Here is a 23,123-nt window from a genome sequence, read left to right as displayed (position 1 = left end):
GCTCTACCATTTGAGCCACAGCACCACTTCTGGCTTTTTTTTTTTTTTTTTTTCTGTGTATGTGGTACCGAGGAATCGAACCTGGGTCTTTGTGCATCCTAGGCAAGCACTCTACCAGTAGGCCAAACTCCAGGCCCCTTAAGTACATTGTTTTATGTTCTACTTACTTACACGGGCTAACCTTGCAAAGGATACACCATCCTCACCTTCCTATGACTTTTAGCTCAGTGAAAAGTCTACTAGAAATCAGTTTACTGTCAAATGGTAACAGATTCCTCTATCTCATACATATGTTCCATGGCCTGCATGTGACTTTACAGATCTGCCCATCAAGAGATAAGATTCTAATTTTCAGCTCCCTTGAGTGTCAGTTTTGGACAATGTGACGTATTAACAACATGACACTAGCAGAGGCTTGACAACTGCTTATATATTAGAGCTTGCCTACTTTCATTGCTCATAGGAATCCTCAGATCAACATCGCATGATCAACATCGCATGAGTGGCCTCTTGGATAATGACATGCGCTGCCCTACCAACAGCCAGTGGAGATGGACATAGAGGGGATACCGTCAACTACTATCTAACTACACATTCCTGTGGGAGGCCAGGCAACATGATGTGGTGCAAAGCAAGCTGACCCAGCTGGGTCCATCCCACCATGCTTAGATGTAAGGAAATGGTTATGCAGGTAGTAAGCTATGTAGTTTATGGAAAATGCTAAATAATCCATGTGCAAGAATGCTTTACAATGCATTGGAAGAAGTCATTTCAGATTCTCTTGACAATAGAGATAATGAATCCATGAGTTTATGTGTCATAACAGAAATGAATTTCCAATGGGGGCCAATGGATTCCATTCTTATGAGTCATCCCAAGTGGAGGTTAAGAAAGTTTCCAGACATCGATGGCTTCAAGGCACAAATAACTGACCTGAGACCTTCCGAACAAACAACCTCAGAAGTCAGAATTCTACTCAACACAATGATTGAAACCAGAGCTTTTTGGTTATGTTCAGAGATTTACTTCTTTATAAGATTGATAAGGCACAACTCCGACTACGTTCCTTCTCTAGGTCTAATTTTCTTTATTATTATTATTATTATTTAAACAAGTACAGTTTTTGTACCTTGGTAAAAATGAAACTATAGTCTCTGCTGCTAACCAGACTTTGCAAAACATTTTACCCATTGAACTCTAGGTATCATTCAAATTATAGGAGTAGGATTGCAGGGTAGCTCAGAGATAAGCACTGACTTAGGATGTGTAAGGTCCTGGGTTCATCTCCTACAACAGGAACAACAAAATAGCGAGAATAGCTTTGCTTAATATTAGCAAACAACATTGTCAAAGTAGATAACTTGAAAATCTTTTCTATGCTTTAGAACATAAAATTATCTCTAGGCTTACTCAGCCTGGTCATTATAATTATACAGAATTACATACAGTTAATGTTTACCCAGAGGAAGAATTCTGTCAATGTTAAAAGAATTTCAATCAATCCTAAAACTTATTCTGAGATTCTATGGTACTTTGACTATACATGTAACCATTGGGTAATATGCTTTAAGGAAATACACTTGACAACCTTACCAAGAAATTCTACACAACTATTCTGCTTTTAAACATTGTTATTGGGGGCTGGGAGTTTGGCCTAGTGGTAGAGTGCTTGCCAAACATGCACAAAGACCAGGGTTCAATTCCTTGGTACCATATACATAGACAAAGCCAAAGTGTGCTGTGGCTCAAGTGGCAGAGAGTTAGCTTTGAGAAAAAGCCCAAGGACAGTGCTTAGGCCCTGAGTTCAAGCCCCAAGACTGGCAAAAAAATAAAATAAAAATTGTTCTTGTAAAGGTGATGTACAGCGAGGTCACACTGACATAACTCAGGAAAAGAGTACCTTTCTTTCTGCACAATGTCATCTATTCCCTCACTCTCTCCCAACTCTTCCTCCACCTCCACCCTACCCACAGTTGTACAGTTCATTTTCAACAGAGTGTCTAGGGAGTACCACTGCTCTATTTGTTCACCCTTGGTCCCAACATTTCTGTGCCCCACTTTTACCTTTCCAACAACACATAAGTTAATAAAAAGAAAAAGAAAACCAAAACAGCAGTAAAGAAAAAAGACTTCTTGTTTCTACTTCTTGGAATTCATTTCAATAGCTATTTATATGATTAGATATACATATTGAGCCTTTGGATCCTCTCCTAAGACTATCCTCCTTCGGTCTCACTCTGCATGAATGCCTAGAGACCTTAAACTATTCTACTGGCAGAATTATCTTTTAGACTACAACTTATATACTAATGGAACATCTTATACAAAACACAAAAATAGAGGGCTGGGAGTATGGCCTAGTGGTAGAGTGCTCACCTAGCATGCACAGAGCCTTGGGTTCAATTCCCTGGGACCACATATACAAAGCCAGAACTGGTGCTGTGGCTCAAGTGGCAGAGCGCTAGCCTTGAGCAAAACGTGTCCAAGGACAGTGCCCAGGCCCTGAGTTCAAGCCCCAGGACTGACCAAAACACACACACATACACACACACACACACACTGAGAACCAGGAACAAGAGGAGCCCTTTAAACACAACACTTTTAACCAGAGCTGCACTTAGGCAGCCTTCCTAGTTTTTACCCTAATTAGAGACTTGTCAATGAACATGGAAAACAAATCAAGATCCACAGAAGAGTATTCTTTCACTAGATAAAGAGGAATTATTTCTCATAGAAATTATTTTTAAGTGCTTCAGAAAAAAGCTTGATGAGCTATGACAGAAGTAGAAATACACAAGGGAGGTTGATATTGCTGAGTTTCCTCAGCATTTTTTTTTAACCTTTGGTAAAAAGAAATCTGTAGGCCACAGGCCATTCTAGGAGCTAAAGAAATTACAAATTGTTTTTCAGTAATTCTCAACCTTGAGGACACAAGAAAGCCTCCTGGAAAGTTCTTTATTTCTCATACGACTGCCTGGATCCTACCCAAGATCAATTAAATTAGAATCCCTGGTATGTAGCCCAAGTATTAATGTTTTTTTTTTTTTAAGAGTTCCCAGAGGTTCTATGGGAACTCTAAAAAGCATTTAGTTAGGTTATTCAGTGGGTTGAGACCCATGAGATAACCTACAAAAATGTCCCTCCACATCAAGAATGACTAAGTACCATGTGCTTGAAAGTCAATGGTGACAGAAAATAAAATTATTTGGGGGAGAAAATTACTTTATTAAAGTCAGGCTGCTTTTTTTAGTTGCTTAGCCTGCAATGAATAATGCCAAAAACCCGTATCAAGATAATAAGAACGCTATTTACTCAGCACTTACTTGGTGCCAAGCACTGAGCTGGGCAAACCTCCATCTCACTCTCCTCTACTAAGTGTCTCCATAAACAAATTATTATGAATCTTTTTATTCTGAAGAGCAATTCATTGAAGACATTTGACAAAGACATGTTTGCCCATCATAGTACAAGTAGGCACTGAAACTCAAATTAGAACCTATGTGTGTCTAGCAAAGCCATGTTCTTTGGCTTTTAGTGATATGTATTTATGTTTGAAACAGTAATACTCACATGCTTCACGGGTTTCTAAAGTACAAATTTATGAGTAACTATCATTTAGCCATGCGTTTCCATGTCTGGTTACTAAGTTAGTATCTTTAGCTATGTTTCAAGTGACAATACCATGTGCAGATATCTTATGTCTGGGTCTCTCCTCTCCCTACTTCATTCTAATGGTAGCATACTTCACACATTTTCACATGGCTTTAAAAAAAAAAAACCCTCCAAGTTAACAGTGCAACTTAGAGATAATTCCTTTCAATATCTACTTTTTTTGGAGGTACAAAGATTTGAAATAAGGGTCTTCAACTTGAGCCACATCTCTAGTGGTGTGTGTGTGTGTGTGTGTGTGTGTGTGTGTGTGTGTGTGTGTGTGTGTGTGTGTGTGTGTGTGTGTGACACAGACAGAGAGAACACATGGGGCTTGCCCCTGAGCTTTTTCACTCACTCAAGGCCAGTGCACTTCTAGCTTTTTGGAGGTAACTGGAAAGTCTCACAGATTTTCCTGCCACAGCTGGCTCCTGAACATGATCCTAACTACTTCATCTCCTGAGTACCTAGGATTACAGGCATGAGCCACCTACTTCGTTTTTACACAGGGTCTTATACTTCTGCCTGGGCCAGCCTCGGATCATATCCTCTTACCTCCATCTCCTGGGACTACAAGTATGTGCTACCATGCCTGCCTGTATATACATCTTTTTTTTTGGCGGGTGGGGTCGATTGTGGAGCTTGAACTCTGGGCCTGGGCATTGTCCTTGAGCTTTTCAGCTCAAGGTTACTGCCCTACCCCTTGAGCCACAGTGCCACTTCTGGTTTTCTAGTGGTTAACAGAGAGAAGAGTCTCACAGACTTTAGTGCCTGGACTGGCTTTGAATCGCAATCCTCAGATTTCAGTCTCCTGAGTAGCTAGGATTACAGGTGTGAGCCACCACGCCCAACTCTTTTTTCTTTTTCTTTTTGGTCTATATATACATTTTAAATCAATTTCTGTACTACACATTATTCTGCTGTACCATGTATAATTAGTTTTTAAAAATAAATTCCTTAGAGATATTAGATTAATTCTAATTATTTCCTGATACAAAATGTCAGAATAAATAACCTTTGGCGACATCATTTCTGAAGTATATAAGATATATAATTGCACTGGTAAAATGAATTTTTAGGCCGGGAGTTTGGCCTAGTGGTTAAAGTGCTTGCCTAGCATGCATGAAGACCCGGGTTCGATTCCTTGGTACCACATACATAGAAAAAAGCCGGAAGTGGTGCTGAGGCTCAAGTGGTAGAGCTCTAGCCTTGAGAAAGTCCAAGGACAGCGCTCAGGCCCTGAGCTCAAGCCCAGGACTGGCAAAAAAAAAAAAAAACAAAAAACAAAAAACAAAATGAATTTTTAGATATCAAAGCCATGTCCTTCCCGTGCTCCATATTACCGCAGGCTTCCAAGAAACAACTCTCAGCCAGAATCGTGATGATTTACATTTATTTTATTCAGAAACATTACCTAAATTATGTTTTCCATTTTGACAAAAAAATTAAGACGTGGCTTTCTTGAATGTGTTTGAAGACCAGAAAATAGTCTGAGAGATGATTTTAAGCCAAAATGAAAGGCATCGTGCACACAGTGCGGGCTCTCCCTCCCACTCAGAAGGTGTCCGATATGGAGGACTCGGTGTCCCTGCACAGAGAGTCATTCTCCAGGCTGGCGGAGGGCAGCGTCACCGTCATCTTGGTAGGTGCTGTCTGTGACGTGAAGAGTGGTACTGCCTCCACACCTGCACAGAGGAGAAACTCCATCAGTAGAGCCCGCTGGCCCTGCCTAGGAGCTGCCTGCCTTCGCGGATGGGAACGTTCTGTCTTCAGGCAGATAAATCACCTTTCCCTCTGCCCACCTGCACTCCTCATGGGTCACAGACAACATTTAAAAAATACACAGTGCTATCAGTTGTCATACAAATGATAAATGTTAGGTAAGATCAGGTAGGGTTAAGCGTCTAATCTCTGAAATCCTGACCTACCCTCTGACTGGCTGTCTGGGGCTTTGGGTAAATTATTTTGCTATTCAAAATTTTACCTTTCATGCATAAGGCCCTGGGTTTAATCCCCATTACTATGAAAAATAAATAATACTTAAATACATAATTATTTATGTCCCTTCTGTGTTAATTGGGATAATAATATCTGCTTTTCAGAGAATACAAAAAAAAATATTGATTTTTTTTAAAAAGCTAACAAAACTTAGCATTTGGTACCTGCTCAAAAACTAGCTACGGTTATCATAAAAGCTTACTATTATCACTATTTTACCATTAAGCCAAGAGTCCAATTTAAAAAATGGATCTACTCTAAAGAAAGAGCTTGCTATTACTAGTCATAGGAAGAACTTTTATTTTTTGAAAGAAGTAAGATATGAGCCACGTAGTAAAAGCATTTGAAGCTTGGCATGGTAAGACATGCCTGTAATTCCAGCACTCAGAAGGCTGAGACAGGAGGATTCAGTCTGAGGGCATTGTGGGCTATACAGAGAGACTCTACTATAATAAAACAAAAAAGTGAGTTGTAGCTCGGTAGCATGCATAAGGCTCTGGGGTATGTGAGAGTAGAGGAAGCAATGGAAGTCAAGGCTGCTAAGGCATTTTGCTTTTCCTCTTAATTAAAAAATAAACTCAGGAGTATGTCATTAATAATTCTGACTATTCAGTGTACAAGAGTGATAGAGACCCTATAACAGAACTTATATAAAGAAGGTGATGTCAAAGGGAAAAAATACTGAAAAGCATTGACATGGTTATTTAAATACTGACATTTGACTTAGCGTTTTCTGTAAAATGGGTTTTTTCCTTTGGTATCTTTACATTTAATTAAATACTAAAAAAAAAAAAAATCCACTCCATGGAATGAGTACAATGTACTACCTGTTATAGAAGCTGGAGGGTGGGCAGAGAAGTGACAATTTGGATGAAGAATGAACACATTTTTAAAAACCCTGCCCATCCCTTAAGTGACTAAGTTTACAGAACATTACCTAAGAATGCAAAGAATGTCAACTTTGATTATTTAAAAATATAAAAATTCTCATTTTAAATTTCCTGTGTTGACCACAGACAATAAGGAGCAGCTAAAAAACAAATGACTTTTATCAATTTTAAGCTATTTCTGAGTTACAGCAATCTTTCTAAAATTCTTTTATGTTTGTCAAGCAGTTTTCACAGTAATAAAAGGGAACTTTCCATTAACTTTTTATAGGGCCACAGTAAAAGCAGATCGTTTTGAAGATTCTAGTGATGACTCAATCACAGCTGTCTAAGATGATCAAGATACTTATAAACAGAAAATTCCTTTCATATTAGGAAGTCTGACAAAGATTGTTTTAAACATTTTACCATTCCCGTTATTTGTATCAATTTTTAAATAAAAAGAAAGGAAAAAGATAAGATTGCGAGTTACTTAGTAATATCAGAAACTACAGTGACACATTCAAGAAGGCGGTACTTTTGTCAATAAGACTTAGAACAATATTCTAAAAAGGGAAAATGAAAGCTCTTGTAAGATATGATAAATCTAATTTATAAACACTAATTGTGGAAGCAGAGGTATGGCTCAAGTGATAGAGTGCGAGCTTTCAGTAGAAAAAAACAATAAAAACTACATTAAGTTTTTATAGACATATATATTATTAAAAGTCTTATATTTTGGGGCGGGAGTTTGGCCTAGTGGTAGAGTACCTGCCTAGCATGCACAAAGACCCAGGTTCAATTATTCGGTACCACATGCATAGAAAAGGGCTGGAAGTGGTGCTGTGGCTCAAGTGGCAGAGTGCTAGCCTTGAGAAAAGCCCAAGAACAGTGCTCAGGCCCTGAGCTCAAGCCCAGGACTGGCAAAAAAAAAAAAAAAGTCTTATATTTTACAGAGCTATGATAGAGTACAAAAACCATCAAGGGAAGTATCCATTATCAGAACTTACTTTGTTAAAAAAAAGTAACATACTATTATTACAAAAGCTTATAAGAAGTGAATATTCCATTCATCCAATTATTATTTTATTTTTAGTTGGTTATGGGGCTTGAACTCAGCCTGGTTCTTCCCTGCGTTCTTTTGTTCAAGGCTAGCACTCTACTACTTTGAGACAGAGTGCTGCTTCCAGTTTTCTGGTCAACTGAAAGGTAAGAGTCTCATAGGGATTTTTTCCTGCTCAGGCTGGCTTTGAACCATGATTCTCAGATATCAGCCTTCTGAGTATTAGGTCTGCCTAGGAGAATAACCCTTCTTTCCTTTTTTTGCTTTATACTCACATGCATTTACTTGTATTTAGAATAACCCTTAGAAAACCTCTTAAAGTTCCTCTCCAAAGCAATAGAATAATCCTTAGAACGGTTTGGTACCACCGAAACCTGTTAACCTTATTTGTAGTTCAAGTTTAACACCACCCATCTTTTTAAACTTTTTGTAACTTTAGTAGTTACAATGAGAGAGAGAGAGAGGGAGGGAGGGAGGGAGGGAGGGAGGGGGAGAGGGAGGGGGAGAGGGAGAGGGAGGAGGGAGGGAGGGAGGGAGGGAGAGAGAGAGAGAGAGAGAGAGAGAGAGAGAGAGAGAGAGACAGAGAGAGAGAGACAGAGAGACAGAGACAGAGAGACAGAGACAGAGACAGAGACAGACTGAAGAGGGGCAGCCAGGATTGACCCTCTCTCTGGGAGAGAGGAGGGGATCCAGCTACTCCTGACACTATCCTCTCCTGGGTTTTGGCATCATATGTAAGGTTTGCCTGAAGGGGATTGCCATGTGGTTCAGGGAGAAAAGTTTATTAGGAGGAGAATGAACTGCTGGCCCACAGGAGATGGAGGGGAATAGAGGAAGGAGAGAAGTTGGGGGAAAAAGAGATGAAGAGAATAGAGAAGAAAGGGAACTTGTGGTTGAGAGGGATTATATAGGGAAAGGCAGGAAGGTGTGACCACAGCTGATGGGGAAGTGATCTCAGAGCCTGGGGAACCTCTCAGGGTCCAAAGGAGGCGTGACTGAGGCGGTTCAGGAAGTGACCTCAGGAGATGAAGTCCTTTGTTGACTCAGTCAGATGATGGACAGTTGGGTGATTACTGCTCAGGCTACATGCTGTCTTTGTCAAAGAGGAAGGAGAGAGGGGGCTATTCTCTGGGAAGACCTAACACTGAGTACCTAGGATTACAGGTATGAGCTACTGGCACCCAGCCACTATATAATGTTACTTTCCCCAGTATTCCAAAGACAAACATCATTCCTAAAGGTATTTATCTGTCAAAACTAAATTGATGCCAAATAATTTTCTATCTTCTAATCTCATAAAACTACTTTATGTATACTTTTTCTATTATATGCCTATGGTTTTTGTTTTTTAAATTTTGAAGAAATCACAAGTCACAAGAAATAGACTCAATTCAGTCATTGAAAAGTTTTAATTTCTTGTAATTATTGCCTTGAATGTGTTCAGCAATCCCAAATTTTATAAATATCTTTCTCCCGTCATCTTATTTGACTCTAGCAGTAATTTTTCGAACTAGACAAGGTAATCAAAACAGAAGTGGGCTCGAAAAAGGTACATGTTGGGGCTAGGAGGCAGACACTAGGCCTGAGTTCAATCCTCAAAATAACAATAAAAACCAAATAATATTAGGTACCGATTCATTAAGCACTATGATATGGAGGTTACTATATGTACAGAGCTCAGATATGCCAAGAATATAGTTTCCATGCTCAAGACCGGAGATGTCTCCATCCTCAATATAGATGTCAAGAAACAGTCTCCATCCTCAACACTCATTATCTCAAATACAGGGATGCCTGGTTTAGGTTCAACCAGCAGTTGAGTGGGGACTTTAAAGATGTTGAGAAGGCAACAATGAGATAAAGTCAGAGCTCTCAGAACTGAGAAATGGTGGCTCATACCTGTAATCTTAGCTATTCTGAGCACTAAGGATCTAAGAAGCCAGCCCTGGCAGCAGAGCCTGTGAGATTCATTTCCAATTAACCACAAAAATAAACAAATAAACAAATAAATACAGCTGGAAGTTGAGCTGTAAGTGATCGAGATCTAACCTTGACCAATGAAGTTCAGGGGACAATGCCCAGGCCCCATGGATTTTGAGCAGTCCCATGACCAGCACACATATACCCACACACACGTGCACACACACACCTCTCAGTACTGACACCAAAGATAAACTAGAAAAGAGTAAGACATAGTTCAATGGTAGAGCAATTGTCCAGCATGCACAAGACACTGGTTCCCATCCTCAACACCATAAGCAAAAACAAAACAACGAAAGCCTCAAATACAGACTGAAGGAATGATGATAGGTGAGGTTCTAAAGACAATCAAGGACAAATCTCATAAATAATGGGGAATCACAAAAGATTTTTTTTGTGTGTGGGTTATGGGTCTTGGTCTTGGCCTGGGTGTTGTCCTTGAGCTCTTCAGCTCAAAGCTACCAACCCTATCCTTGAGCCAAGTCCCACTTCCCATTTTCTAGAGGTTAATTGGAGATAAGAGTCTCAGGTCTTTTTGTGCCCGTGCTGGCTTTGAACCTTGATTCTCAGCTACTCAGCCTTCTGAGTAGCTAGGATTATAGGTATGAGCCACAGCATCTGGCTTCACAAAAAAATTTTGAACAGAAGACAATAATATGAGCAAATGTAAAGCCGGGCACTGGGGATACACAACTATAATCCTAGCTACTTAGAAGGCTGAGATCTGAGGATGAGGGTTGAAGCTGGCGTAGGCAGACTAATTGGTGAGATTCTTATCTACAATTAACTAGCAAACAAACAGCTGGAATGGAGGTGTGACTCTTACATTTCTGCAGAAAATAAGGAGGGAGGACAAGGATATATGGCAATAAGCTATAATATTGGTGAACTTCATCAGCAGAAGTACAGTCTAAATAGTTTGGAAGGATACTGAGGTGGGGAGACACTGGGACAATTTATTTCTCTGGTAAGCACAAATGTCAGTTGACAGTAAGTGTAAATGGACTTTCCAGCAGCCAACTGTGTTCAAAGAGTTTAGTCAGACAATTTTAAGGACAGAATTTGCAGATATCTACATGAAAGTCATCATTAGAATAATGGGAGCTACAGTCACTAGGGAATGAAAATAGAATGTGTGAAAAGAAGATGAGAACAGAAATGTGGCTTAGAGAAGTGAATAAAGAGAACATAAAGGAACAAAGTGGACAGGCAGAAAGATGAGTGGGAAGAAACTTACAGAAGTAGAGCCATACATTGTTTATTACAGTTTAATTTATAATTGGTACATATGATTCTGTAACTCACTATCATTGCCCTATAATAAATGCTTTCATTACCTGTAATTCAAATTCAGGTTGTTAAAGGCAAATGAAGGAAGTAGTACACAGTGACAGGGCAGCTAAGGGAAAAGCAGTGACAAACTTTCATGAACAGTTCACTATGATAGATCAGGGCTAGGGAACAAATGGAGTCTGCTGTCCTGTCTAGTCCATTCCAGACTGTCAGTGTAAGGCTTCTGCAGGGTGGAGGAACAAGTAAGAAGGATAAGGGCATTGATGATGGAACACGGTAGAGCTGGATAAGTCACTTAATGTTCCAGGCATTGCTTGGGACTACAGAGAACACAACACAGAAGAAAACAAAGGCTTTCATCACACTGATTTCACATGTTAGTTGGGTGTAGAACAAGGATAACAAACAAGAAAGTTGACAAATGTTGGAATATGACAGGTGCTACAAAGAAAAGCAGTTTCTGGCCAGGATTGTGGCCTAGTGGCAGAGTGCTTGCCTAGCATACATGAAGTCCTGGGTTTGATTCCTCAGTACCATATACACAGAAAAAAACCGGAAGTAGTGGTGTGACTCAAATGGTAAAGCACTCTTCCTGAGCAAAAGTGCTCAAGAACAGTGCCAGTCCCTGAGTTCAAGTTCCAGGACTGGCAAAATAACTAACTAACTAAATAAATGCTAAAAAGAAATAAAATAAAAAATAAAAGAGAGCATTTTTGGAAGACCTCCACTGTAAGTAACTTTTATTTTTCTATTGTTATTATCAAGGTATGTACAAATGGGTTACAGTTTCATAAGTGGTCAGGTAAAGAGTAAATTTCTTTTTGGACAACGTCATCCCTTCCCTTGACTTATTTTAATCAACAAGCTATATCACTTAAGATTTATCATCTTATTTAAATGTGTTTGCTATCCCATACTTTAGTAAATTTTAAGAAGAATTCATTAAATGACCACAGTTTTAGAACTTTCAAAGAGAACTTTTTTAAGACTGGGAACTTTAAAAAAGCAAAACTATTACTTTGTTTATTGTTAACAGACAAAAAGGGTAACCGTCATATTGAGTTACACTTGTCAGAGTTTAGGTTCTTATTTCTTTAAAAAAAAAAGACATAATATTTTTAATACTTATAATAAACCACCAGAAAAGCAAGTATAAATCTTCCACCTACATTATTTTGATGCTCTTAAAAGTTTGACTTTTAAAAGTTCCAGAGTCAAGTTATTACTCTATGATGTAATTGTTTCAACAGCTGTTTTCAGACCTAAAAATGATTTGTCCATTCCCTGAGTTTACCAGAGGTCATGTCACTGGATGAAATGAGCTGGGGATGCCACCATCAGACCATGTGTTTGACATTTCCAAATGCATGCTATAACACACTTTTTAGACATTGGACATTTTGCTGTAAAAATACTGAAAACCATAAGAATTAAGTTTTCTGTTCTTTGCTGGTGGGTTTCTAAAACTAAGGAACAGAAAAGCTAAAAGCAATTATTCTACATAACATAGGTAATTACATAGATTTGTAACATTAAAGGTGTTGTTTACATACATTTTTAAACTATAAGTTTTCTAGAAGCCTTTCAGATTAGACAATACAATTCAACAGGTTTTAGATTCTGACTCTACTCCTTAAACAATGAGTCACCATTATAATATCTCTGTTATTTACAACAAAGTATTGTTTTAAAGCTATCGGATACATGCATAAGCATATGGTTCCTCTGAAGCTCCATCTCAAACTTACTCCAATCAAGTGGCACAAGCCATATGCAGGAATTTATAGAGATGACTAGACAGCGGAATGGATTTTTTTGCCGGTCCTGGGGATTGAACTCTGGGCCGGCATGTTGTCCCTGAGCATTATTTGCTGAAGGCAAGTGCTCCACCATTTGAGCCACAACTCTACTTCCAGCTTTTGCTGTGATTAATTGGAGATAAGAGTCTCAAGAACTTTCCTGTCTGGGCTTCAGTCTCCAGAGTACCTAGAAATACAGGCATGAGCCAGCCACTAGAGCCCAGCTAGCTATGGTGGAATGAATTTTGATTGCATCTGTTTTTTTTTTTTTTCCCCATGTATAGTTTCTTTTCTTTCCTTGACTTATAGTTTTCACTCTCTCTTTCTAAAGGTGACAGAAAAGCTTATTAGGAAGATAGAAGAGAAAGAGAGCATGTGGTATAAACATGCCATGGGAAGAAGGCCTTTTACCTATGACTGCCTTCCTGATTGTCTTCCTATACGCGCAGTTTCTTATAAACTCTGTACTTAAAAATATAATTAAACCAGGCATCTAGGCTCACACCTATAGTCCTTGCTAGAGGCTGAGATCACTGTTTGAAGCCAGCCAGAGAAGGAAAGTCTATGAGAATCTTATCTCTATTAAATTACCTCCCCCCTCCAAGAAAAGAAATGCAGACACGGTGGCTCACACCTGTAATCCTAGCTATTCAGGAGGCTGAGATCTGAAGAACACAGTCCAAAGCCAACCCAGGCACTAAAGACTGACTCTTATCTCTAATCAACCACTAAAAAACTCAAAGTGGGGATGTGGCTACCACTTTAAGCTGAAGAGCTCAGGGACAATGCCTAAGGCCCAGGGGCCTTGAGCAGACTCAGATAGAGTTCAAGCCCCATGACTGACAAAAAAAAAAAAAAGCCACAAACTGAACTGTGGATCAAGTGGTAAAGCACTAGCCTTCAGCAAAAAAGCTCAGGTACAGCACCCAGATGCTGAGGTCAAGCCCAATGATTTTGATGCCCAGAACAGGCTCAGGTCAAGCCAGGCATACATATGCACATGCACACACACATACACACACCACAATTAAGAAAGTAAGCATTTTAAAGTTTGGGATGGATATTAACACAGGGTCCACAGACAACTGACTAGAAATCTATGCATAGGTTGAAATTTTATAGTAATTATTTTCATGTAGGCAGTTTTGGATGGAGAAACATGGTCCCAGCTTTCAGTGTATTAAAGGGGTCTGTGACTCCCCAGTTTGTAAGAATCTTTGGCTAACATCCAAGTCCCATACGCAAGCAAATCATGTTCTGCATTGTTTTCCCAGCAGTTCTTCTTTCATTAATTGTAGATGCTTTATTTTCTAAAGGCAACTTGATTGCAGCACTTACCAAATTGCACAGCAATTATATCTTTATTCATGTGTCATTTCTTCTGGACAACAGCGTTCTTTGGAATATGGACAGGGATTGAGAGCCTTTGTTTCAGAGCACCTATTGGGCACCACTGGTACACCCTGTTGTCTACCATTTGTTAAATACATACTCCACATATCCAGAGACCATTTGCTTCTTAGTCTGTAGAGCTGTGGTGTGACACTGGGCCTATCCTGGGCACTGAAATGATTGTGGAGTCAAATAAACTGTTTCTTCCTAGAGAGTCTATGGCTCTTCTTGCTAACAGCTTGCTTGCAGCCACACTGACTTGTCTTTAAAGTTAGCTATTAGCTCCAGCAATGCAGTTGCTTCCCAGCTGTCTGTGAAAGTTAGTGTGTCAGCTGTGTTTTATTGGGTTCTTGAAGCATTTTTCATGTCCACCTTCGTCTCATCTGCTCTTACTTCAATTCCTTGTGTAAGCAAGCTGCTAGACTCCCCTGCTGGATTCAGTTCCCCTCACATACTTAGGCCAGCCTACACATTTCGCAACATCCTATCAACTGAGAACGAATACTACAGGTCCCAAGGAGGAAGGTGCCTGGTCACTGTGATGTTAAGTATCATGGGTAATGTTTTATTTGCCTCTGCTTTCCATCACCTCAGTTAAACATTTCTTTCTTTCATGTTTAAAAGGGTGTTTCAAAATGTTGTAACAGTCTTATCCTAAAACATGTTTCAGACACATAAATCCCATTGCACTTCTTTTTTTGAGGTTGCTATTGCTTCTGTTTTTCAAATGAGTTGACAAATGCTTATTTTAAAATTTACAATTTAAGATAAAAATAAAAGTAGTTCCTATAGGAGGAATAAGTGTACCAGCACCTGTAAAAACAACTTCTATTCTTTTTTCTTTTTTAAAAAAGCAATAGTTAATGTGGAAGATGTGTTTCTTCTTATGCCAGGTTCCAGCTGCTTCACTTTGTTTAAAACTGACTTCAAAGTTTAAACACTATCCTGTCCCAACAAATAACTTCTCTTGGATGGAATTATCTCAAGTACTATCCTCAGTGCTCTGAATACCACACCTGCAGCCTTTTAATTTAATTCAACATTTTATAAACTGTCCAAAGGGAAAGGTTTTTAGTTTTTTTTTCTTCTGCTGTCCCCTAACTTATGCCTTTTGGAAAATTGAGATTAGTCCATGAAGGAAGTTCCAGACCTCAGTGACCTCATATACATTTCAGAATAATTAAAAGTTCATCTAAAAAGTGAAAATTAGTATTTTCATTGTGCAGATGATGATTATCAGTGAAAGAAATCAGTAAGACTGAACAGCTTCAAGTTCAAGGACTTTTAAGGTTAAAAGAAAATCTTATCTTTAAATACAGATGCAAGGTACAAACTAGGCTCAATTTGTGTCCAGTCAGTATCATCTGGTGAAGTTACATTAAAAATTTTTTTTTCAGAGTAAATCAGTTAAGTATACAAATAACTATGATGCATTCTATTTAAAAAAAATAACACAAACTAAAGACACTCTGATAGTTACACCCCATAAAACCATGTAAACACAAGCCTGATCTAGTGACCTTCAAGTACAGAAGGAAGTTAAACAGTTAAATATGTGACTGTCAACAGAAAAGTAACTACCTAAGGAACAGTTATCTATTCTTGAGAGGAAGACGAGAATTTAGGAAAGAAGAAATAACGGAGATGAGTAAATGTGTAATTTAAAAAAAATGTAAATAAAATAATTTTTTTAAAAATTAAAGAAAAACTCTGCTTCTTCCAATGTGAAATTTCTTTTTCATAGATTCTCTTAAAGATTTAATCACTACAAAAAGTAGTTTACAACTTCCCTCACCCTAGATCAGCCTGGGACATACTGCTCAAAATAATCTATACAAAACCACCAATAAAGTTGTCAGGGAGCAAAGAAAAGCAACATACTATTTTAAGCTAAAGTAAAATTTTACTACTAAAATGAAAAACTATGAAAAAAAACAACAATGAACAAACACCACATCTCTTTCCATGGCTAAAGAATTAGTACAAAAAAAAGTTCAATGAAGAGAAACACTAGCATGTATAAAGGTTGAGCATCCCTAAACAAAAAATCTGAAAAATAGCCTGGCGAGGTGGCTCACACCGTTAATCCTAGCTACTCAGGAGGCTGAGATCTGAGGACCAAGGTTCAAAACCAGCCTAGGCACAAAAGAACCTGAAACTTTTATCTCCAATTAACCACTAGAAAATGGGGCGTGGGGCTTGGCTCAAGGGTAGGGTGGTAGCCTTGAGCTGAAGAGTTCAGGGACAGTGCCGAGGCCAAGTTTAAGCCCCATGACCCACAAAAAAAAAGGAAAGGAAAAAAAAAATCTAAAAACAAAAATGCTCCAATGAGCCAGGCACTGGTGGCTCACACCTGTAAGCTTAGCTATCCAGGAGGCTGAGATCTGAAGATCACGGTTCAAGCACTATAACTGACCAAGAAAAAAAAAAAGGTCCAAAGAATAGACCTAGAACAAATGATGTTAAGTGAGATAAACCAAGCTCAAAGGCAAAAGTTTCATGTTTTCTCTCATATATGGAAGCTAAATCTAAAATACAGAGACAGGACACTAGGCATTCACTCAGGAAAGGAACACAAAGGCACAATACCTATCTATCCGATCACATAAAAATAATATTTATTGGGCCGGGAGTTTGGCCTAGTGATAGAGTGCTTGCCTAGCATGCACAAAGACCTGGGTTCGATTCCTCGGTACCACATACATAGCAAAAAGCCGGAAGTGGTGCTGTGGCTAAAGTAGTGGAGCCCTAGCCTTGAGAAAATCCAGGGACAGTGCTCAGGCTCTGCGCCCAAGCCCAGGAGTGGCAAAAATAATAATAATAATAATAATATTTATTAAATTAACTCTAGGAAATGGAAACAAGAGGATTTTTTTTGTCTTTGCTTTCTTTCCTGTGTTGTTTGTTCATTTATCTATCCATGAGTGAGTAAAGGAAGGGCACAGAAATGGAGGAACAAGGGATAAACATATTGGTACTCACTAGACAGTATGCTGAAAATGAACTATATAACCTGTGAGTGGATGGAAGGGAAAACGGGAGAGAGCAAGGGAGAGGGGTGACATTGTCCAAAACGAAATGTACTTATTAACTGTCTTACGTAACTGAACCTGGTTTGTACATCACCTTCACATTAACAATAAAAATTTTAAAAATATTCCAAAATCTGAAACTTGTTGAAGACTACTAACATGATTCCACAGGTGTAAAATTCCATACCTAAACTCACATGAAAGTCATAGTCAAAACTCAGGCACATTAAAAACTGTATGAAATTATTTTTAGGTCATGTACATGAGGTATACACGAAACAAATGAATTTTATGTAGACTTGGATCCTATTCTCCAGAGATATTATTTTATATGCAACTATTCCAAAATTTAAAAATTTTTAAATCTGCAACATTTCTGGACCCATACACCAAGAAAATTGAAAAGAATGGATACTTAATTTTTTTGGTCTGAAGAAACGAAGAAACTGGATTCTTAGGGCCTGGAACTCTTGTTAATTTGTGTTTGGAAACACAGACAAACAACAAACTCTTTATTTGTTATTTCTCAGAAGTATTTTTTTCCCCGATGCTCTGCTTGCTTGGGCTGTGCTCTCCTATTTGAACCACACTTCCTGTTTTGCCCTTCTGCTGATTATTTGGAGATAAAATCTCATGACTTGTCTGCTGGGACTGCAATACTAGGAATCTCAACCTTCTGAGTAGCTGGCTTACAGAAATAAACCAGCAGCATCCAGCCTCAAATTCTTGGGGCTGGGAGTTTGGCCTAGTGGTAGAGTGCTTGCCTAGCATGCATGAAGACCTAGGTTCAATTCCTCAGAACCACATACATAGAAAAAAGCCAGAAGTGGTGCTGTGGCTCAAGTGGTAGAGCTATAGCTTTGAGAAAACCCAAGGACAGTGCTCAGTCCCTGAGCCCAAGCCCAGGACTAGCCAAAAAAAAAGTTTATAATAATGTAGTACAATTAGTATCTTTTTTCTAATTTTTAAAAAAAATCAGCCAAGTTCTGGACAATTCACACCTGTAACCCTAGCTACTCAGAAGGCTGAGATGTGAGGGTCATGGTTCAAAGTCAGCCCAGGCAGGAAAGTGCATGAGACTATTATCTCCAATTAACCAACAAAAACCAAAAGTGGAACTGTGAATCAAAGTGGCAGAGCACTAGCCTTCAGTGAAAGAGTTCAAAGACAGTGCCTAGGTCCTGAGTTCAAGTCCCACAAGTGACAAAAAAACAAAATAAAGGAATTATAACTAAAGGTTTCATGTCATATAAATTTCAGATAGATTTTAAAGAAGGTAAGATATTTCAATGAACAAGATTATAAGCATTTCACATTTCATCACACTGAGCAATATATTCTCACTATGGATAAGCATTCAACTATTATACTGTAGGAAAGTTCTAAAATTAAAAATATTAAAATATGATACAATAAGATCAATGAAAATGTTTTAAAATGTAATTTTATAAGAATATGGTAAATACAAGATACTTGTATACTTAAAATCTAGAACTAGATCACAATTGTCCATGAAACTCTTGATAGTTTTTACAAAATTTTTAAATGCATGAACAATATTTATAGTGATCCGAAGTATTAGATGCTTCTTTTTCACTTCTTGTTCTGCCCTTACACTTCCCAGAGTTGGAGAAAAAGAGATGTTACTGCTTGGATCCTCCATTTTAACAGAGTTAGTTGCCTTTCAGAGTCTACACAGGACAGACCACAGTCAGTACAAACATGAAAACAAATGTGTTGGCACCATGGCACACAGAGATCCTTCCACTGAAGAATTGTTTGTTTGTATCAAATCAAATAAAATGATAGTCTTTTCTGAGTCATAGGTTCTCTCAATATAAATGTAAACATTGCCTATGTAACTGGGGCTTAAAGATCTTACAAGTATAATATACATACAGGCGAAGTACAGAAACAGCTACAATAGACCCTTGGTATGTGGGGGTGTGCTTCCAAGAAGACCAAGGTTGGGGAAATGCGTTCTGTGCTGAGGATACACAGCCTAACACTAAATACACGCTGCCTTCTGACAAATCTCAAACTTTCACCTAATCACCTCAATTAAGAACATTAACTACTGGGCCAGGAGTTTGGCCTAGTGGTTAAAGTGCTTGCCTAGCATGCACAAAGACCTGGGTTCGATTCCTCGGTACCACATACATACAAAAAAAAAAAAAGCCGGAAGTGGTGCTGAGGCTCAAGTGGTAGGGCTCTCGCCTTGAGAAAGTCCAAGGACAGTGCTCAGGCCCTGAGCTCAAGCCCAGGACTGGCAAAAAAAACCCCAAAAACAACAACAAAAAAAACCCCATTAACTTTTGTCTTACTTTTTGGGCACCATTTGCTTTGGGGAGGCAGAGTTTCACAAAAAGCAGATTCTACAGTGATTTAAACATAACTGATGAGAATGTGGGGCCAGGTGCTTCTTCCTATCTAGTGGGCTGTACAAATGCATACCTGGAAATCGAAATTTTTTATTTCTGAAATTTCTTTTGGTTTCTCTTTTTGCCAAAACTCATCAAAATTTTATGCAACAAATCTGAGAATAAGGTGGACTTGTGTATTACAATTGTTGTTGCTGAATAAAATTCTTCTCAACCAGAGGGGTGAGGTGACTCATGCCTATAATCCTAGCTACTGAGGAGGCTGAGATCTGAGGATCAAGGTTCAAAGCCAGCCCAGGCACAAAAGAACCTGAGACTCTTATCTCCAATTAACCTCTAGAAAATGGGAAATGGGTCTTGGCTCAAGAGTAGGGCAGTAGTCTTGAGCTGAAGAGCTCAGGGATAATGCCCAGGCCCAGGGGTAGGGTGATAGCCTAGAGCTAAAGAGCATACACAAAGCCTTGGGTTCAATTCCTTGGTACCATATACTCAGACAAAGCTGGAAGTGGAGATGTGGCTCAAGTGGCAGAGATCTAAGGATCAAGGTTCAAAACCAGCCAAAGCACAAAAGAACCTGAGACACTCATCTCCAATTAACCCCTAGAAAACAGGAAGTGGGGCTTGGCTCAAGGGTAGGGTGGTAGCCTTGAGCTGAAGAGCTCAGGAACGGTGTCCAGGCCCAGCGCCAGCCTTTAGCAAAAAGTGTCCAATGACAGTGCCCAAGACTTGAGTTCAAGCCTGACTGGAGAAAGAAAGAAAGAAAGAAAGAAAGAGAGAGAGAGAGAGAGAGAGAGGGAGGGAGGGAGGGAGGGAGGGAGGGAGGGAGGGAGGGAGGGAGGGAGGGAGGGAGGGAGGGAGGACGGACAGGAAGACAGGAAGAAAGAAAAAAAGAAAGAAAGAAAGAAAGAAAGAAAGAAAGAAAGAAAGAAAGAAAGAAGAAAAAGAAATCTAGCCAGGTACTGGTGGCTCACACCTATAATCCTAGCTATGAAGGAGGCAATCTGAGATCTGAGGATTACAATTTAAAGCCAGTCCAAGCCAGAGAGTCTGTGAGACTCTTATCACTAATGACCAGAAAACTCGAAATGGAGCTATAAACAAAAAGAGCTCAGGGACAGGCTCAGGCCCTGAGTTCATGCCCCATGGGGATGGATGGATGGATGGATGGATGGAAGGAAGGAAGGAAGAGAGAGGTGGGGGAGACAGGAAGAAAGGGTAAGGAGAGAGAGGGAAAGAGGTGGGGGGAGGGAAAGAAAGAAATCTGTGCTTTATAATGTTTGTACACTCGTATTTAGAATTTGAATAATTTAAGCTAGGTACTGTTAATGATATAATGGATTTTCTAAACGATTTTAAAATGTTTCTTAAAAGTAGTTGTACACAAGCGATTCATGACTGTAATCCTCGCTACTCAAGAAGCTGAGTACTGAGAACTCTGAGCCAAAGCCTGCCAAGGCAGAAATTAACTACCAAATTAATTACAAATTGACTGTTGAAAAAGTCAGAAGAGAGATCGAGTGACAGAATAGCAGCCTTGAGTGGAAAAAACCAAGCAACAGCACAAGGCACTGAAGTCAAGCCTCACTATCAGAAGGCATGTACACTCATGACCACGTACATGTACATACACACGCGCGCGTGTGCACACACACACACACACACAATTATAATTTGGGCCTGAAAGTTTATCTGCTGACTTTTTAGTAATGTCTTTAGTAAGAATAATTGGCAGAAGTGGCACTGTGGCTTAAGTCGTAGAGCACCAGTCAGTCCTGGGGCTTGGACTCTGGGCCTGGGTGCTGTCCCTGAGCTCTTCAGCTCAAGGTTAGTGCTGTATCACTTGTGCCACTTAGTTTTCTGGTAGTTTTATAGAGATAAAAGTTTCACAGATTTTTGGTGCCCGGGATGGTTTTGAACCATAATCCTCACTCAGATCTCAGTCTTCTGAGTAGCTAGGATTACAGGTGTGATCCACTGGCGCCTGGCTTGAGGTTAGTACTTTTAAACCAGTAATCTTCCAAATTAAGCTAGCTGCTGGCTGCATATCTAGAGGTATGTCAACTCTCTCAAACAATAGTATTTTTAGAAAATGATATCTTAAGAGCATTAAAAACTTATATCCATGGAGCCAGAAGTTTGGCCTACGGGTAGAGTACTTGCCTAGCATGCACAAAGACTCGGGTTCAATTCCTCAGTACTACATACATAGAAAAAGCCAGAAGTGGTACTGTGGCTTAAGTGGCAGAGTACTAGCCTTGAGCAAAAAGTATCTAAGGACAGTGTCCAGGCCCTGAGTTCAAGCCTCAGGACTAGCAAAAAACAAACAAAAAACCCTTATATCTAGCAGTGGAGAAGTTGATTATTAATTCAGCAAATAGATGGGCTACCTATTCTGAATGCACACTATGATTTATTTGAATAATTAAAACTCATTAAGAAGCACTCAAATACTTAAATGTGTTACAGTAGTGTTCTGACAGAGTGCTTGCCTTTTAGGGGCAAGAATGTCTGGAGGGACATTCCAACATGAAAATCTGGTAGAGAACGAGATTGTATGTTTTAGTAGACAACTTTATCTCCTATATACTTCCTGTTGGTTCAGCGGCCTATGAAACAGCTACTAAAACAGATTCCTCTAAGACAATTTTTTATGAAAAGCATGCCATAATGGTTTTAAAACTAACAGAATCTTGAAAATCATCACAGGTCTGCTTGTGAAAGAAGCCCAGACATACTGCATGATTTCATTCATCTCAAGCACAGAAACAAGAAAACTATCAGAATAGCACTTTCACCCTTGTGGGGGAGGAGGAGACTGTGACTAAAAAAACAACATTAGCTTTTGGAAATGCTGATTTTTTTTCTTTTCTTTTACAGTGCTGGCAACAGAACCCAGGGCCTTGTGTATGCTAGACCATGTACTACCACTTGAGCCACCAAGCTACCAGCCCATAGTCTTGTTTCTTGAGCCGGGCAATTGTGTACAAAATGATTGTACAAATGTGTCCAGTTTGTGACAGTTCTTTCAGTTGTATGTATATGCTGCGTGTACAATTTCTGTGTATACACAGACACATACACAGAGATACACACAGAGACACACACATATATGTGTATATATGCACATCCATGCAGAAAGTTAAAAGTTAAAATTGAAAAAATGCCACAATATGTTAACAATGAAAAGGTAGTTATATAATAATAATAATTATTATTATTTTGGTGGGATTGGGATTTGAATTGAGGGCCTTTTACTTGCTAGGTAAGCACTCCAGCACTTCACTCATGCCTCCAGCTCTTTTTGCTTTAGGTTTTCAGATAGGCTCTTGTGCTTTATACCCCGGGCTAGTCTCAAACCACAATCCTACTATACCTCCTATGTACTCATATCCCAATCCTTGAATGTGTACCTCCTGTACATCTAGGATTACTCTTGGGAACCACAACACCAAGTTAGTTACAGAGATGGAAGTCTCACTAACTTTTAGTCCAGGCTGGCTTTGTGTTGTGAGTCTCCTGATTTTAGCTTCTTGATTAGCTGAGATTACAGGTATGAGATACTATACCCACTTTAAACTGTTTTGCCAGTGAAACAGTCAAATGATTAACATCAAGGCGTTAAGCACCTGCTCCACAACCTTGTAGCTCTGACCTTGAAGGTGAATTCTCTT

General features: G+C 39.2%; 1 protein-coding gene across 4 annotated transcripts in view; it reads right to left on the bottom strand.

Moving 5' to 3' along the window:
- Positions 1–5,024: 5,024 nt before the first annotated feature.
- The window catches only part of Kiaa0586 (KIAA0586 ortholog), an 85,505-nt gene continuing 67,406 nt past the window's right edge, over positions 5,025–23,123 (bottom strand). For all 4 annotated transcript variants that reach the window (XM_090344192.1, XM_090344190.1, XM_090344191.1 and 1 more), the window contains one exon: positions 5,025–5,333. In XM_090344192.1, coding sequence (XP_090200318.1) covers positions 5,203–5,333 — 131 coding nt within the window. In that variant the 3' untranslated portion in view covers positions 5,025–5,202. The remainder of the gene's footprint in view (positions 5,334–23,123) is intronic.

Source organism: Megascapheus bottae, chromosome 14, assembly GCF_031878675.1.
Source record: "Megascapheus bottae isolate mThoBot1 chromosome 14, mThoBot2.hap1, whole genome shotgun sequence".
NCBI classification, from domain to species: Eukaryota; Metazoa; Chordata; class Mammalia; order Rodentia; family Geomyidae; genus Megascapheus; species Megascapheus bottae.
Note: the sequence above shows the minus strand (reverse complement) of the source record. Positions and strands in the feature narration are given on the sequence as shown.